The sequence below is a fragment of the Trichomycterus rosablanca genome, chromosome 16 (assembly GCF_030014385.1).
Source record: "Trichomycterus rosablanca isolate fTriRos1 chromosome 16, fTriRos1.hap1, whole genome shotgun sequence".
Lineage (NCBI taxonomy): Eukaryota > Metazoa > Chordata > Actinopteri > Siluriformes > Trichomycteridae > Trichomycterus > Trichomycterus rosablanca.
This window is the reverse complement of record NC_086003.1, coordinates 7,853,669-7,872,053: the sequence shown is the minus strand read 5'-3', so window position 1 is coordinate 7,872,053 and position 18,385 is coordinate 7,853,669. Positions and strand designations below refer to the sequence as shown.

Genomic DNA, 18,385 nt, shown 5'->3' with positions numbered 1-18,385 from the left:
CTGACTGACATAACCCTCATTAACAGTAGAAAAAGTGGAAAGATGACTACCAGTAAATTGTACAGAGAGAGAATGAGGATTCACAGAAGGTGGAATAATAGGAAACTGTGCATATATGGAATCAATTTTATGATTAAAAAAGTCCAAAAACTGTGAGCAGAGTTCAACTGAAGGTGTTAATGGAAAGCAATTCAGTGGGCGTATCAACTTATTGACTGTTCGAAAAAGAGCTCTGGGATTGCCATTTGAGTGTTGAATGAGGTTAGAGTAGTAAAATGTTCTACCAAAGGATCTACCAAATCACCTCACTAAACGGGTGAGACTGTTCCTTTATGCTGTTTTGTAAAACTGGACTCAAGGACTTCATTTGCTGAAGCCGAAGGCCTGAAAAAGGATGTATTGTATGTAAGTATTATATGAGTATTTATGCTTACGTGATGTTTCCTCATCTTCATCTTCACCTGTGCCATGTTTCTTGCTTTTCTTATTCATGTTGCTGTCCAGGTTGGTTACTTTCCTTATAGGACAAAATGCTGTATCTCGTTCTCCTGTGAAACCCTACACACACACACACACACACACAGACACATTTTTGACCAGACATGACCTGAACACAGACACACAGAGGCTTTTGACTACGGCGGCGTATTAGGGCCACTTTAAATAAATATTTTTTTAAGTTTCGATTTTAAGATTAAAGTCAAAATATTATGAGAATAAAGTCGAAATATTATGAGAATAAAGTCAAAATATTATGAGAATAAAGTCAAAATATTATGAGAATAAAGTTGTATAAGTTTCGATTTTGAGATTAAAGTCGTATAAATTTCGGTTTTGAGATTAAAGTCAAAATATTATGAGAATAAAGTCGAAATATTATGAGAATAAAGTCAAAATATTATGAGAATAAAGTTGTATACGTTTCGATTTTGAGATTAAAGTCGTATAAATTTCGATTTTGAGATTAAAGTCAAAATATTATGAGAATAAAGTCGAAATATTATGAGAAAGTCCAAATATTATGAGAATAAAGTCAAAATATTATGAGAATAAAGTTGTATAAATTTCGATTTTAAGATTAAAGTCGTATACATTTCGATTTTGAGATTAAAGTCAAAATATTATGAGAATAAAGTCGAAATATTATGAGAATAAAGTCAAAATATTATGAGAATAAAGTCAAAATATTATGAGAATAAAGTCATATAAGTTTTGATTTTGAGATTAAAGTCGTATAAATTTCGATTTTGAGATTAAAGGCAAGGCAAGGCAAGGCAAGGCAAGGCAAGTTTATTTGTATAGCACCTTTCATACACAGTGCCAATTCAAAGTGCTTTACATAAGGAAAAATTAAAAGCATTAAAACATTCCTGAGATCTAGAACCTCAGAAAGACTTCTTGCAAACATTTAGTTACAATTAAGACAACATGAAATTCAAACAAGAGAGATAAAAAATTAAGAACATGAAAAATTAAAAGAAAATATTGTAAAATATACCCTACAATTTGGGAAATACGAAATTAAAACAAGAGAGATAAGCAATTAAAACATGAAAACTAAAAGAAAATATAGTAAAATATACACTACAATTTAGAATGTACACTACTCTATAAAAAGAATTATTAAGAGCATGAAAAACTAAAAGAAATAGGGTAATAGCAAAAATTTCGAGCTCAATCATAGGCACAAGAAAAAAGAAAAGTTTTTAACCTGGATTTAAACATTTCTACATTTGCGGAACATCTAATATCTCCTGGCAGTCTGTTCCAGTTATATGCAGCCCAACAGCTAAATGCTGCTTCACCATGTTTAGTTTGGACTCTGAGCTCAACTAGCTGACCTGAGTCCATGGATCTAAGAGATCTACTAGGTTTATATTCTCTAAACATATCTGAGATGTATTCTGGGCCGAACCCATTCAGTGATTTATAGACCAGTAGCAGCACTTTAAATTCTATTCTGTAACTAACCGGAAGCCAGTGTAGAGATTTTAGAACTGGAGTGATGTGCTCAGTTCTCTTCGTCTTAGTTAAAACTCTAGCAGCAGCGTTCTGAATGAGCTGTAACTGTTTAATGGTCTTTTTGGGAAGTCCAGTTAAGAGACCATTACAATAGTCCACCCTACTGGAGATAAAAGCATGGATCAGCTTCTCTAGGTCTTGTTGGCACACTAGACCCTTGATTTTGGCTATATTTCTAAGATGGTAGAAGGCTGTTTTGGTGATGGTTTTAATATGGCTGGTGAATGTAAGATCTGAGTCTATTAGAACGCCAAGATTTCGAACTTGGTCTTTGGTTTTTAGAGCCCGGGAACTGAGGTGCTCACTGACACTAGACCTCTTTTCTTTGCTGCCAAACACCACAATCTCTGTTTTGTCCTTATTTAACTGTAAAAAATTCTGGCTCATCCAGTTATTGATGTCCTCCAGACACTGACACAGTGAATCTATTGGGCTGTAATCATCTGGTGAGAGAGCCAGATACAGTATATCTGTGTGTCATCTGCATAACTATGGTAATCAATGTTGTTAGCCTGTAGCATTTGGCCTAATGGCAGCATATAAAGATTGAACAGAAGAGGTCCGAGAACTGATCCCTGGGGGATTCCACATGTCATAGCCACCCTGTCAGATTCACAGCTGCCAATAGTGACGAAGTAACTCCGGTCTTCTAAATAAGACCTGAACCAATACTATCCAGCAGTATTCTATGATCTACAGTGTCAAAGGCTGCACTAAGATCCAGTAAAACCAGAACTGATATTTTACCCGAGTCAGTATTCAGCCGTAGATCATTTAACACTTTTATGAGAGCCGTTTCAGTGCTGTGGTGAGCTCGAAAGCCTGACTGAAATTTGTCAAAATAACCACTGGAATTAAAAAAACTGCTGACTTGATTGTAAACAACTTTCTCAATGATCTTAGCTATGAAAGGAAGATTTGAGATCGGCCTGTAGTTGTTTAACACAGACGCATCCAGAGTTCTCTTTTTTAGGAGTGGCTTAAAACGCCTGATGCTAGTGAGCCATTAACTATTTGTTGCAAATCAGTTTTTACAGAGTTAAAAATAGTTTTAAAAAATTCAGATGGCAGCATGTCGAGACAACATGTCGATGATTTAAGATGCTGAACTGTTCTCTCCAGAGTTTTTTGGTCTATTGTATTAAATTGTGACATAATAGTCATGTTATTTTTAAGTGTCTGTAGGGGCGGCATGGTTTCATCGTTTGACTGAGTGGCGTTGATGGTCAGTCTAATAGTTTTGATTTTTTTCACAGAAGAAATGAGCAAATTCATTACATTTCTCTGTGGACAGAAGTTCTGGCGTGATCTGTTTTGGAGGATTTGTAAGCTTGTCGACCACGTTGAATAGAGTGCGGGAGTTGTTGATTTTCCTGTTAATGATCTTAGAGAAGTGCAGCTGTCTAGCCCTGCATAACTCCGAGTTAAAACTACAAAGGCTTTGCTTATAGAGATCATAGTGGATTTGAAGTTTAGTTTTCCTCCACTTACGTTCAGCTCTCCTGCATTCTCTTTTCAGAGCTATTACCATCATTGTGTTACGCCATGGTGCTTTCTGTTTGCTCAACGTTTTCATGACTTTTACCGGGGCAACCACATCCATGACAGTCAATATTTTCACATTAAAGTTATCCAGGAGTTCATCAACTGACTCTGCAATTAAAGTTGGTGATATAGCTATGGCCTCCATAAACTGAGAACTAGTACTTTCATTTATGCACCTTTTCTTAACAGAAACAGAGCTAGTTTGAGCATCTGGAGTGATCAGCATTTCAAAGAAGACACAAAAATGATCAGAGAGGGCCAAGTCCTTGACCATAACAGAAGAAATGTTAAGACCTTTAGAAATAACTAGATCCAGAGTGTGCCCTCGAGTATGTGTAGGCCCTTTCACATGTTGCAATAGACCAAACGTGTCAAAAAGACCAAAAAGTATTCAAAAGACATAAAATTGCCAAGTACAGTCTCTTTGCACTGGAATACATCTTTAAATAAGGCAGCTACTCCTCCACCTTTCCTACCACTTCGACACACATTCATAGAACTGAAGTTTGCTGGTGCTGTTTCATTAAGAACAGTAGCACTGCTGCCTTCTGCTAACCATGTTTCAGTTAGAAACAGAAAATCTAAACTGTAGGATAGAATTATGTCATTCACTAAAAATGATTTGTTGGCTAGAGATCTAATATTAAGCAGAGCTAGCTTTAAAGGAACCACAGGAGCCCCTGGGGCAGCCCAAGGTTGTCGTGGTACAGGTAAGAGGTTAGACTGGTTGACTTGATATGCTGAATGCGTTCTATTCTTTCTATTTCTAATCAACACAGGAATAGAAAACATTTCAGGCATACTGGGTCCAAGCTTACTCTCCAAACTGTTGTCAGTATCATATCTGCTATAGCAAGGACCCTGAACACATCACAACGAGTTATCATTGTTTTGTATTCTGCCGCCGCTATCAGTAGCACTCGCTGAACATTCTGAACTCTGTACAGCCAGAAGAGATGAAGTACAAGGCTGCTGCTGACGGTGCTGAAGTGGCCTCAGAGCACGGGGGGGGGAAGGGGGGGAAGGGGAAGGGGTGCCCTGGGCTTTTTGGGTGAAACCTGTGGACTGGCTGAGATGGAGTGTGAGAATTTAGTCCCAACACACACCAGTTTCTCCATTTTCTCTGTGAAATCCATATGTGGAGGTGATGTTGTTGAGAGAGAGAAATTGGAGGATGACTGTGATGTCTCTGCTGTTGACTGCTGTGTCACTGCCTGATGATGAAGGTCGTAATAGCTTTCATCAAGAGTCAGAAACTCAGCCTGAGATGTGTTCTCCAGTGATGGGGATTGTATGTTTGATGGTCCTTCATGGTTGAAGGCAGGTGAGGGAGGTTGAGGATGCACGTCAAAATATAACGAGAATAAAGTCAAAATATTACGAGAATAAAGTCAAAATATTACGAGAATAAAGTCGAAATATTATGAGAATAAAGTCAAAATATTATGAGAATAAAGTCGAAATAATTACGAGATTAAAGTCGAAATAATTACGAGATTAAAGTCGAAATAATTACGAGATTAAAGTCGAAATAATTACGAGATTAAAGTTGAAATAATTACGAGATTAAAGTTGAAATAATTACGAGAATAAAGTCGAAATATTATGGCCATAGCAACCTCCTTGTGTTAAAATGAGGGATGTTAATGATTTGTTATACTTTCATATTGGTTTCACAAATAAAGAAATCCCCAATCTCCTGTATCATCAGCACCAGTTTGTTATTAGTATAAGGACAGTGAAATGGCTTTGCAATAAACTGGGTTTATTTAGAAGAACGTGCGCCACCGACGCGCTCGGCGTCTGCGTCGTCAGCAGTACTTCAACCGAGCCTTATGGACTTGTACGATAAACTAAAGCCGTATAGCATCGAAATCCCCAATCTCCTGCACATCAGCACCAGTTTGTTATTAGTATAAGGACAGTGAACCGGCTTTGCAATAAACTGGGTTTATTTAGAAGAACGTGCAGCACCGGTGCGCTCTGTGTCTGCGTCGTCGCCAGTACTTCAACCGAGCCTTATGGACTATAAATGATTGCATTGACATGTATAGTCATAATGTCATGTGGATGGAAGTGTACAATACAAACAGCCACCCAAAAAGAATTGCGTGTTATTGGATAACCACAATAACGCTCATTATAAGCTGCCCTCAGCGCATGCATGCCAATCCAGGTACTGAGACCCGTGCTTCTCTGAACTGACAAGCCTGCGACGGCTGCTCACTCTTTGGTTGGCCATAATATTTCGACTTTATTCTCATAATCATTTCAACTTTTTTTCTAATAATCATTTCGACTTTAATCTCAAAATAATTTCGACTTTATTCTCATAATATTTTGACTTTATTCTCATAATCATTTCAACTTTAATCTCAAAATAATTTCGACTTTATTCTCATAATATTTTGACTTTATTCTCATAATCATTTCAACTTTTTTTCTAATAATCATTTCGACTTTAATCTCAAAATAATTTCGACTTTATTCTCATAATATTTTGACTTTATTCTCATAATCATTTCAACTTTAATCTCAAAATAATTTCGACTTTATTCTCATAATATTTTGACTTTAATCTCATAATCATTTTGACTTTAATCTCGAAATAATTTCGACTTTATTCTCATAATATTTTGACTTTAATCTCATAATCATTTCGACTTTAATCTCGAAATAATTTCGTTTTTATTCTCATAATATTTTGACTTTAATCTCATAATCATTTCGACTTTATTCTCATAATATTTTGACTTTATTCTCATAATATTTTGACTTTAATCTCACAATCATTTCGACTTTATTCTCATATTTTGACTTCATTCTTATAATATTTTGACTTTATTCTCATAATATTTTGACTTTAATCTCGAAATCGAAATTTATATGACTTTATTCTCAAAATCAAAACTTAAAAATATTTTTTGCAGTGGCCCTAATACGTTGTCGTATTTGACTCATCAAATGACACAGTCCTTTGCAGAAATGGAGCCCAGAGACCCCTATACCAGTATAAAGGAATAATGTAATTTTGTCACCCTGTGTTTCGTCCCAGAATGCTGTGTAGCACACACACCTTGACGTAGAAAACTCTTTCGATGTGCTTGTCCTCTTTCTTGAGGGACAGCCAGCGCTCACACTGGAACAGAAACATTTCTTCTGTATCGGTGTCCACAATCTCCACCTGGTCCAGGTACCAATCAGGACACAGCATGCTGTTGTCATGGCGAATGCGGATCTTGAACACCTCACCTAGGTCCACTGCTTCAAGGCTGAATGTGTCCACCTGAGCAAACAGATATTGTGCAATAAATACAACTTCAAGGTCCAGTTCTTTAGGTCTAGTGCATTAAAGTATCTCTGGATTTAAGATTTACTTTCCATACAGATGACATTTGTGGTTATACAATGACTGACTGTAGCTCATTTGTTGCTTTGTCAGTCAGAAAGGGGATCTTTCCCCAAAGGAACACTTTTCGGATCCAGCACTACAGTTAGACTAACACAGTAATCACATACTAGTGTGTGTTATTCTGATATGAGTGTAGCAGCTGTAGCAGTGTTGTTGGGATTGTTAAATACTGTTTAATATTCCTGGACCTCTTGTTGAATTTTTCTGTTCCCCCCCAATTTTTCTCCCCTAATCCAGTCGTGTCCAATTACCCCGATTGCGTCCTCTATACCGATTTGACCCTTCACCACTGACTGAGGACGCCTCTCAACTGACATACGCCCCCTCCGGCACGTACAGTCAGTACAGACTGCATTTTTCACCTGCACGAGTCGAGTTCATACACTTGACGGGCACTGTGTACGGAGGGCCACACCCCCATCAGCATTATTCCTCAGCCCTGTGCAGGCGCCATCAGTCAGCCAGCAGGGGCCGCAGTCGCACCGGTTATGAGGACCTGAGAGCTGAGATTCGATACGATGTATTCGAAACCCCAACTCTGGTGCTCTAGCGTACTTTACCGCTGCGCCACCTGAGCGACTTTCTCATCTCTTTAATCAGTAGACTAGATCAGTTGTTTTAGAGTTTTAGCATTCATATGACCGCTTGGACTGAGTGTCTCACCGCTCCTCTCTCAAACTTGTTCCTGTTGTTTTCCGAGTGGCTGAGCTTGCGTTCCCCAGAGTCGCCCATGTCTCCGTATATGGTGATAAACACGTTGGCGTCAGTGCCTGCTCCGTACACGTCACCCGTCGTTACAGTCACAGAATATGTATGAGCTAAACATAGAAAAAATTATTACTAAAATAAATTAATACAAGATCATGTTTGTTAATGGTAATGCTACTGAAGCACAAGGTGAAACCCTGCACCTGCAAGAATGAAAAAAATGTACAACCCCAAATCAGAAAAGTTGGGACAGTGTGGAAAATGCAAATAATAAAAACACATTTTTCTTACATTTACTTTGACTTTTATTTAAATGCAGACAGGATGAACTTGAGATATTTCATGTTTTGTCTGGTCAACTTCATTTTATGTATTAATAAACATCCATTCCTGCATTTCAGACCTGCAACACATTCCAAAAAAAGTTGGGACCGTAAAGCATTTACCACTTTGTAATGTTGTCCTGAAAACACGTCTTAAGATGTACAACAGTACGGGGTCGTCATCGCATTTTTTGTTTCAAATTCTCCACACATTCTCTATTGGGGACAGGTCAGGTCTGCAGGCAGGCCAGTCCAGTACCCGTACCCTCTTCTTCCACAGCGATGCCTTTGTAATGTGTGCAGCATGTGGTTTTGCATCGTCTTGTTGAAAGATGCATGGACGTCCCTGGAAAAGATGACGTCTTGAAGGCAGCACATGTTGCTCTAAGATCTCAATGTACTTTTCTGCATTAATGCTGCATCACAGAAGTGTAAATGACCTTTGCCAAGGGCACTGACACAGCCCCATACCATGACAGACCCTGGCTTTTGGACTTGTTCCTGATAACAGTCTGGATGGTGCTTTTCAATTTTGGTCCGGAGCACACAGCATCCATTTCTTCCAAAAAAGACCTGGAATGATGATTCATCTGACCACAATACACGTTTCCACTGTGTGATGGTCCATCCAAGATGCCGCTGAGCCCAGAGAAGTCGACGCCGCTTTTGTACATGGTTAACATAAGGCTTTTTTATTGCACAGTAAAGTTTTAAGGGGCATTTGTGCATGTAACTCTGTATTGTAGTGCTCGACAAAGGTTTGCCAAAGTAATCCCTCACCCATGTGGTTATATCAGCTATTGTTGAGTGGCGGTTCTTGATGCAGTGCCGTCTGAGAGATTGAATATCACGAGCGTTCAGCTTAAGCTTGCACTCTTGGCCTTTACACACTGAAATTGCTCCCAATTCCTTGAATGGTTTAATGATGTTATGCACTGTAGAGGGGGAAATATGCAAATCCCTTCCAATCTTTCTTTGAGGTTCATTGTTTCCAAACCATGATTACAATCACCTGTTTGGAATCACATCATTATTTAGTTTTTTTCCACCTCATTACTAGCCTTAAATTGCCCCTGTTCCAACTTTTTTTGGAATGTGTTGCAGGTCTGAAATGCAGGAATGGATGTTTATTAATAAATGAAATGAAGTTGAGCAGACAAAACATGAAATATCTCAGGTTCATCCCGTCTGCAATCAAATAAAAGTCAAAGTAAATGTAAGAAACTCTGTCCTGCATGGTACCACATACTCTCCAGGGCATCGTCTACTTCAGTCTCGATGACTTTGAGAGTTCCATCTCGAGACAACTTTTCAATAATGATGTCAGAAGGAACCAGCTCTCGTATCGTCTCACCATCCTCTTCTGAGCGCGCTAGCCAACAATTGCATGGGAATATTGCTGTCTCCGAGCCCTATACGCATACACACATGCATATACACAATTATCCATCCTGACTCATCATATACAGATATACAGTGGTACCTAGTAACTTGACATCCCCTTAATTCAAAATCTTTGAAACTCGACACCCTTTGTTGAGAAATTTGTACCCTTAAACTCTTGTGCGCCTGCTGCTTGGCTCAGCGCTTGGCTGGAGTGGTGCAGTAAAACATCATCAAAGTGTGCATATGAGACGAATCTGCATTTGTGTGGAGTCAACAGTCAAATTCACTCTGAAAGCTCCACATGTATCTGTGTTTAGCTGGATTTTCCTCCTGTTTCACTTTTAAACTTGTGTTATTCTTGAGGTTCTGTGTCACTAATCCAGCATCTTTGAGCTCCTGGTGTCATGTTTACGTGCCACGCCCATCTCTCCAGGAGCACATGTTAAAGGTTAACTTGTTTAGGTTGTCATGATGCCTACGCCTCCTGTATGCAGATTGGACGATAACTAATGATCCACAGCTCCTCATTTCAAGTTAAATGCTCAAGGTATTTAAGGGAGCAGCTGTGGATCCTACAGGGGAGACTATTTTGCTCCTGTCTGTTTGCTCTTGTCCATTTGTAGTTCTACAATTACTGACTGTTGTCCATCTGTTTCTCTGCATGCTTTGTTAGCCCCCTTTCATGCTGTTCTTCAATAGTCAGGACCTTCACAGGACCACTACAGAGCAGGTATTATTTGGGTGGTGGATCATTCTCAGCACTGCAGTGACACTGACATGGTGGTGGTGTGTTAGTGTGTGTTGTGCTGGTATGAGTGGACAGCACCTCACTGTCCCTGCTGGACTGAGAATAGTCCACCAACCAAAAATATCCAGCCAACAGCGCCCCATAGGCAGCGTCCTGTGACCACTGATGAAGGTCTTGAAGATGACCAACTCAAACAGCAGCAATAGATGAGCGATCGTCTCTGACTTTACATCTACAAGGTGGACCAACTAGGTAGGAGTGTCGAATAGAGTGGACAGTGAGTGGACACGGTATTTAAAAACTCCAGCAGCGCTGCTGTGTCTGATCCACTCATACCAGCACAACACACACTAACACACCACCACCATGTCAGTGTCACTGCAGTGCTGAGAATGATCCACCACCTAAATAATACCTGCTCTGTAGTGGTCCTGTGGGGGTCCTGACCATTGAAGAACAGGGTATGTAGAGAAACAGATGGACTACAGTCAGTAATTGTAGAACTACAAAGTGCTTCTACATGGTAAGTGGAGCTGATAAAATGAACAGTGAGTGTAGAAACAAGAAGGTAGTTTTAATGTTATGGCTGATCAGTGTGTTAAGTAACTATAAATACACATTGCCAACTTTTAAACTCACTTCTGGACGTCAATCAATCAATCAGTACCTTTCCTTTCCTCAGCAGTCTCCTGATCTCCACTCTGTCGAGGTGCCACCCTCCATTCAGGCCACGATTATCATGGCCTATCCGGATTTTCTCAATGATGTCTCCAATGTCTTCAAGCTACAGACACGCCAAATGTTATTTCCACAACCACGGTCATATTTATCAGAGATATCTTCCCAAAAGTACACGGACGATTGTCAGTAAGCTTGTTGGACATCCCAGTTCCAAACCATGAAGTCTCCCCTCTCTTGTTACTCTTCTAAAAGCATTTTGGGGCCCATTCAGGTAGAAGAATATATGTGAGGCTAAACACTGATGTTGATAATCTAAGGTGTTCAGTGGGGTTGGGGACAGAGCTTTGTGTCGTGTCTAAGAGACTGAGAGTGAGAGCTTATAGAGTTTGTACACTTATTACCAATGGGTGTGGCTAAAATACCTACACTTTACATTAAACTCAATGGGGCTACATTTGATGTGTGCGTTACCTCCACGATAAACATATCCTCAGCTCCTCGTTCAAAGTAAATGGCTCTCTCTCTTTTGTTGAGGCAGAGGGATTTCTTGGATGTGCACACATCATTCTGCCCATAAAGGACGATGAAGACGTCAGAATCCGTCCCCGCCGCAAAGATGTCACTGGTGAAGATTCTTATCTCATAGGGAACATCTGGAATGTAACAGTTCAGGCTATGGTCACACTGAATTAGTCCATCGTGTTAATGGATATATACACTGTCAAATCACATTATTATGACCACCAGCTAATATCCAGAGTAAGACAGCAGCTAGACGGGCTGGGAGTGACTCAGTAAGGTCCTGGTGGGTCACAGGTATCAGGAGCCATGCTGATGGGCGTGTGGGGGAGGATCCATAGAGCGAACACGACCATTGAGGTGTTCGAAGTCTGGGAAATTAGGGGGCCAGGGTAGTACTAGGGAGTCTTGGTCATGCTCTTCCAATCAATGTCGGACAATTCTAGTGGTGTGATATTTCGCATCGTCTTGCTGGAAGATCCCATCCGCCCCAGGGAAGACAATCAGCATGTATGGGTGTACATGATCTACAAGGATAGATTCATACCCGATTGAGGATTGCCCAGAACTGGGACACTCATAGACATAAATTTAATTGATGTCAATGTTGCTCTGGCAATGTACTTTGGAGTCTTGGACACCTTTCCAAGCTGTCTGGCAAAGGGTATCAGGGTATCATTCCAATTAACTGTTACAGCCCTACATCAAAACCTAATTGGGTTACAAGTATGTGTGTATGACCTACAGGGTGTGTATAGCTCTGTTTGTAGCTTGTTAGAACAAAGATCTCGAAAAATGGCTCCATCATCTTCTCTTCTATCTAGCCAGCGACCACATGGAAAACACAAACGCTGCCCCAGAGATGGAGCGTCGATCTCTACCCAGTCCAGAAACCAGCCCGGGGAACCGCCTGGTAAGAGATACACACAAATACACACAAATACACACACACACACACACACACATATGCATGCATACATACACTGTAAATAATTGTCTGTAATATTCACACCAAAGCTGGGATATTTGATGAATATTGGACGTCAAGTAGTCCAAAATCATGGACATTAACATGATGATGATTGGTCAGGTACTGATGTTGTTCAAGAAGTCCTGGCTCAGTTCCTATTTATTCTAATTGGTTCCAATTTATTTCAAAAGTGTTCAGTAATTTTAAGGTCAGGGCTCTGTGCAGACCACTCCAGTGGAAGAACAAACTTTTAAACTTTTTTTAGCCTTTTTATAGCGGATGCTTTTATCCAAAGCGACTTTGGATTGCACCTAATACAATGCAAGCCGTTAAGGGTCTTGCTCAGGGACCCAACCAATCCTGGTGGAGATGGGGCTTGAACCATGCAGGGACCTTTTGATCGCTAGCCAATGAGCTACCACTGTATTTTATTTTATGTAATCTTTACATAGATACATCTAAAATACTGACAATATTTTTTCTATATTATTCATTTAAACATAAATTTATTTTTTCAGATTTAATTGCATTATTTCAAATGTAAGTAGCCAATTTCAAGTGAATACACGCATGTGTCACGAATTGGGCCTCTGTGCTCCTGGAGTTTGTTTGTGTGCCACGCCCTTCTCTCCAGGAGCACATATGGTGTAGGGTTATAAGTGTCAGGCTGATGCTCCTCATCATGATTGGTCTTCTGCTGATTATCCACAGCTGCACCTCATCCCAGGCAGATTGCTCATGGCATATAAGGGTGCAGCCGTGTTGATTTTGGTTTGCTTTGGTCATGTCGGTTTGTTCCTGACTGATGTTCGTTTGGTTTGGTTTAGGTTTGATTATATTACTCTTGTAGCTTTTGTTTGCTCTTGTCTGTTAGCTTGTTCATGTTTATAAGTCTTGTTTAAAGTTAGTCTTGTTCATGTTTTGTTTTAGTCAGTCAATGTTCTTTGTTAGCTTAGCTTAGGGTTTATGTTCCTGTCTCATGGGTTTAGCTTAGCGGTTACCTTAGCAATTAGCATAAGTCATGTGTTTGTCTGGTCTTGTCTACCCCCGTCTTGTTTGTTATTATTAAACGTCCAGTAAACATCTCTGCGTGTGTGTCCGCCTCTCTTGTCTCGTCTAGCCCAATTCGTTACAGCACTAACAACTTAAAAATTTGGAAATAACAAAAAGTGGTTGAATAATTGTTAACTATTAGATCGAACGGTTGCTAACGTAAAATAAACTATGCTTTCTTTTTAATATTAATCCATTGAATTAGTTGATTAGCCCTGGGTATTAGGATAAGGAAGGAAAATGACATACTTTCGTCGTTTGCTGTAAAAAGAACAGCGATTTGTTACAGTGTCGACACATGCAAATTTACACATACACACACACAGCACATGTTAATGAATATATACATTTTAACACGTGCACATTAATAAAGAACAGGCAGAACATTTAGCTAGTTCCTAGTTCTATATGCTTAATCCATGATAGTTCCTAATTAGATGCCTGCAACACATCAGAAAAATTAATACATGGACAGTATAACAGTAGATGGTTGTGAAATTATTAAAAGAAACTGTTTGGAATGCATGGTTACAAAAAATTTAGAGATGGCACCATCTACAGTGCATGACATCATTAACAGATTCAAAGCTTCCTGGTAAATCTTTGACAAAGGAACGTTTAAGGGTCAGGGACTAATGTTGGACCAATAGATTTGTCTGGCAACTGTTTTAATTCATCTCAGAGATGTTCAGTGGGATTGAGATCAGGCCAAACTTTCCCAAATTTGAAAGCTTAAACCCTTTTTATAAACCTCAGTTTATACACCAAAGTAAGGCTTAAACATCTGAACTCAATAAATAGGTGGGTGTCTATATACTTTTGGCCCTAAAGTGTATTTGTCACATGAAAAAGTATATTTTCTGTGATGGTCAATAGATACATTTAATAAATAATATAGTCTTCAATATTTGTTCTATTGCATTTTCTCCCTTTTTCTCCCAATTATTAGTGCATCCAATTTTTACCCAATTGTGTTATGCTTCCCCTCTACTGGTGCTGACCCCCCGCCCCGACTGAGTAGAGCAAACTGACACACGCCCCCTCCAACACATGCGCAGTAGCCGACTGCATCTTTTCACCTGTATGAGGAGAGTTCATATGCGTATCAGCCTTGTGCACGGAGAGCCACACCCTGATCTCATTATTCCTCTACTCTGTGCAAGCGTCATCAATCAGCCAACAGAGGTCGTAATTGCACCAGTTATGAGGTCCCTATCCGGCTCCCTCCCTGTATGAACATATAGCCACCCAGCTCAGCCGGATGACAGAGCTGAGATTCGATACGATGTATTCGAAATCCCAGCTCTGGTGTGCTAGCGTATTTTACCGCTGCACCACCTGAGCGGCTGGTTTAATAAAATCTTTGATTGTTTTTACTTACTGTAAATGCTGTATGAAGTCTATAATAAACCAAGATGTGTACTATATTCTAAAGTAAGGTTTTACTCCTCACTAATTGGAAACAAAAAGCACTTAACCAGTCAATTTGAATCCTATATTTGCCTTTCCATACACAGACCACTAACACAATACAACAATCAAGACTAAACCACCAACAATACTAAACACCGCTGTTAATAATCTGTAACATTAAACATGCAAAGTTGTGTACAGGCTAAACCAGACACAAAAAACAAATCCCAAACCAGTGTAAATTAACAAAAGATGAAACAAGAACAGAACTATTCTGAGACTAAGTATTAATCATCAATAAAAACACAAAACATTAAGACATGCGTTGGAATTATGTGTCCGGGAATATGAAGGGTGGTGGATGTAAGTGACAATTTTGACAGCCCAGTAGTTAATTGGAGCAATTGGTCATTCAAACTCCATATAGTCTTTAACAAATAATATATTCATTTATACTGTACTTGTTAATGCTTAATTGATTTTTAATGCTTGTTAATGCTTGTTAATGCTTGTTAATGCTTAATTGTGACAACCTAACAGGCTAAGTGTGGGTCAGACTGTAATGCACCATGATTATTGACCTAATTATACGTTATTTATATTCCAATTTGCAGCTGTAACTATCATAGCATTAAAAGCAAAGACCGAATCGGTTCCAGCGATTTCCTGTGTACCTGCGTTGTCGTGTCCAATGCAGATTCTTTTAAGACTGCCAAGGTCCACCGCCTCAATAGTGAACTCATCGATCATGCCCAACTCGAACTTGTTCTTATGGTTCTTGGAGGCTTTCAGATTAATGATACCTGATCAAACACACAAACAAATTATACTATATGTATTTATAAAGCATATAGTAAAGCATATGACTACACGTGTGAATGCTGTGAAACCTGTGTCATCATTGGTTCCGTATAAGATAGTGTAAACGTTGGCATCAGTTCCAGCGTTCTTCTTCTCCCCTGTCTTGATTCGCATGGTGTATGTGGTTGACATAGCTAAATACACAAACACACAATTATTTTCTTGAATCTTTATTTAAGTGGCAAAAGTACAAAGAAGTGACTTTTATACAACCCCAAATCAGAAAAAGATGGGACAGCACGAAAAATGAAAATAAAATAAAAACACAGTGTTCCTTACATTTACTTTGACTTTCATTGATTGCAGACAGTTTGAACCCGAGATATTTCATGTTTTTTTCTGCTCAACTTTATTGCATTTGTTAATATTCCTCCATTCCTGCATTTCAGGCCTGCAACACTTTCCAAAAAAAGTTGGGATGGGGGCAATTTAGGGCTAGTAATAAGGTGAAAAAACGAAATAATGATGTGATCCAAACAGGTGATCGTAATCATGGTTTGGTACAAAAGCAGCATCCAGGAAAGGCTGAGTCCTTGATGAGTAAAGATGATCAGAGGATCTCCAGTTTGTCAACAAATGTGTGAGAAAATGATTGAAATGTTTAAAAACAATGTACCTCAAAGAAAGATTGGAAGGGATTTGCATATTTCTCCCTCTACAGTGCATAATATCATTAAACCATTCAAGGAATTGGGAAGAATTTCAGTGTGTAAAGGCCAAGAACGCAAGCTTAAGCTGAACGCCTGTGATCTTCGATCCCTCAGACGGCACTGCATCAAGAACCGCCACTCAACAATAGCTGATATAACCACATGGGTGAGGGATTACTTTGGCAAACCTTTGTCAAGCTCTACAATACAGAGTTACATGCACAAATGCCACTTAAAACTTTACTGTACAAAAAAAGAAGCCGTATGTTAATTATGTCCAGAAGCGACGTCGACTTCTGTGGGCTCGGAGGCATCTAGGATGGACCATCACACAGTGGAAACGTGTATTGTGGTCAGATGAATCAGCAATCCAGGTCTTTTTTGGGAAAAAAAGGGAACCGTGTGCTCTGACCCAAAGATGAAAAGGACCATCCAGACTGTAATCAGGAACAAGTCCAAACGCCAGGGTCTGTCATGGTATGGGGGTGTGTCAGTGCCCTTGGCAAAGATCATTTACACTTCTGTGATGGCAGCATTAATGCAGAAAAGTACATTGAGATCTTAGAGCAACATGTGCTGCCTTCCTTCAAGACGTCATCTTTTCCAGCAAGACGATGCAAAACCACATGCTGCACACATTACAAAGGCACGGCTGCGAAAGAAGAGGGTACGGGTACTGGACTGGCCTGCCTGCAGTCCTGACCTGTCCCCAATAGAGAATGTGTGGAGGATTTTAAAACGAAAAATGCGACAACGACGACCCCGTACTGTTGTACATCTTAAGACGTGTTTGTAGGAAGAACTTTTGTTGAGTATATTGTGACAAAGTTCAAGTACTGTCTCTAGGGAAATTCTTTTCCCAGTCACTAGGGGGCAGTGTTAAACCCTCAGGTGTGTAATTAAGAGGGAGAAGAAGAATTTGAGAGGGAAAATGCTTCTTTGTGGCAATTTGTAGCATGCAGGACAACTTTATGCTTCTTAGGCATGTTTTTCAGGCCCTTGTTGGGGGAATGAAAATTTGCTGGTTTGTGGTACTCGAAGGTCATCCTGGTTTTGTGTACCCAACAACTACTCTACAGTCATCTTTCCTACAGAGGCTTTCAGACTACATTTACATTTTCATTTTCAGCATTTAGCGGACGCTTTTATCCAAAGCGACTTACACAATGAGCTGAACACAATGAGCAACTGAGGGTTAAGGGCCTTGCTCAAAGACCCAACAGTGGCAACTTGGTGGTGGCAGGACTTGAACCGGCAACCTTCTGTTTACTAGTCCAGTACCTTAACCACTGAGCTATCACTACCTTTTGTAATTCTGTTAACCTCATTCTTTTTGATAAAGTAGACCCAGTGTAGTGTTACAAGATAAACCATAAAATATCTCCGGTTCATCCTGTCTGCAATCAAATATCATCATTTATCATTTAATCGTTTGCAGTGTAGGATCTGTTGGCTGACCTTTCTGTTCGAGTCCGAGCTGTGCTGATGAAGTCGTAGAACTGCTGTCGTCATCGTAATCCTTTTTCATGAAGGCCTCGTCCACTGGAACTAGCTCCCGAGCCAACTGTCCGTCATCTTCGTCCACTGCCAACCATCGCTGGCAGGGAAAAAAGTACCTAACACACACAGGTAAGAGATAACTGGTGTAAATTGAGGAAAACCATACACATGGGACAGATCCCAAACTCCACAGAGCAAAACTACAGTATAAATACTAAATGCACTTACAATAATTATACTATTTAACTATTTAACAATTTAACTCATTGGTTAAAGGGCTAAATTGCTTATCCTTGGCTCAAATCATATCCTGTTAGTAATATAGAATACCCACAATACACTACAATGCAACTGTTTTGGTCATTTGAATTAAATATGCAAGAATCATGGTTTATTTTTAGTTCTTTGCTTAACCTTAATCTTTAATAACCTGTGTGTAATTGGCAGCCGCTCAGGTGGCGCACCGGTAAAACACACTAGCACACCAGAGCTGGGATTTCGAATACATCGTATCGAATATCAGCTCTGCCATCCAGCTGGGCTGGGCGGCTACATGAACAACGATTGGCCTGTTGTTCATACAGGGTAGGTAAG

General features: G+C 39.7%; 1 protein-coding gene across 1 annotated transcript in view; it reads right to left on the bottom strand.

Moving 5' to 3' along the window:
• Positions 1-18,385, bottom strand: part of LOC134330433 (lipoxygenase homology domain-containing protein 1-like) — a 63,964-nt gene that overhangs the window by 11,730 nt on the left and 33,849 nt on the right. The window contains exons 21-29 of the mRNA XM_063011568.1: positions 17,750-17,907; positions 15,671-15,775; positions 15,455-15,583; positions 11,297-11,478; positions 10,812-10,928; positions 9,260-9,422; positions 7,643-7,797; positions 6,644-6,853; positions 435-558 (exon numbers count right to left, since the gene is read on the bottom strand). Of these exons, the coding sequence (XP_062867638.1) occupies positions 435-558; positions 6,644-6,853; positions 7,643-7,797; positions 9,260-9,422; positions 10,812-10,928; positions 11,297-11,478; positions 15,455-15,583; positions 15,671-15,775; positions 17,750-17,907 (1,343 nt within the window). The remainder of the gene's footprint in view (positions 1-434; positions 559-6,643; positions 6,854-7,642; positions 7,798-9,259; positions 9,423-10,811; positions 10,929-11,296; positions 11,479-15,454; positions 15,584-15,670; positions 15,776-17,749; positions 17,908-18,385) is intronic.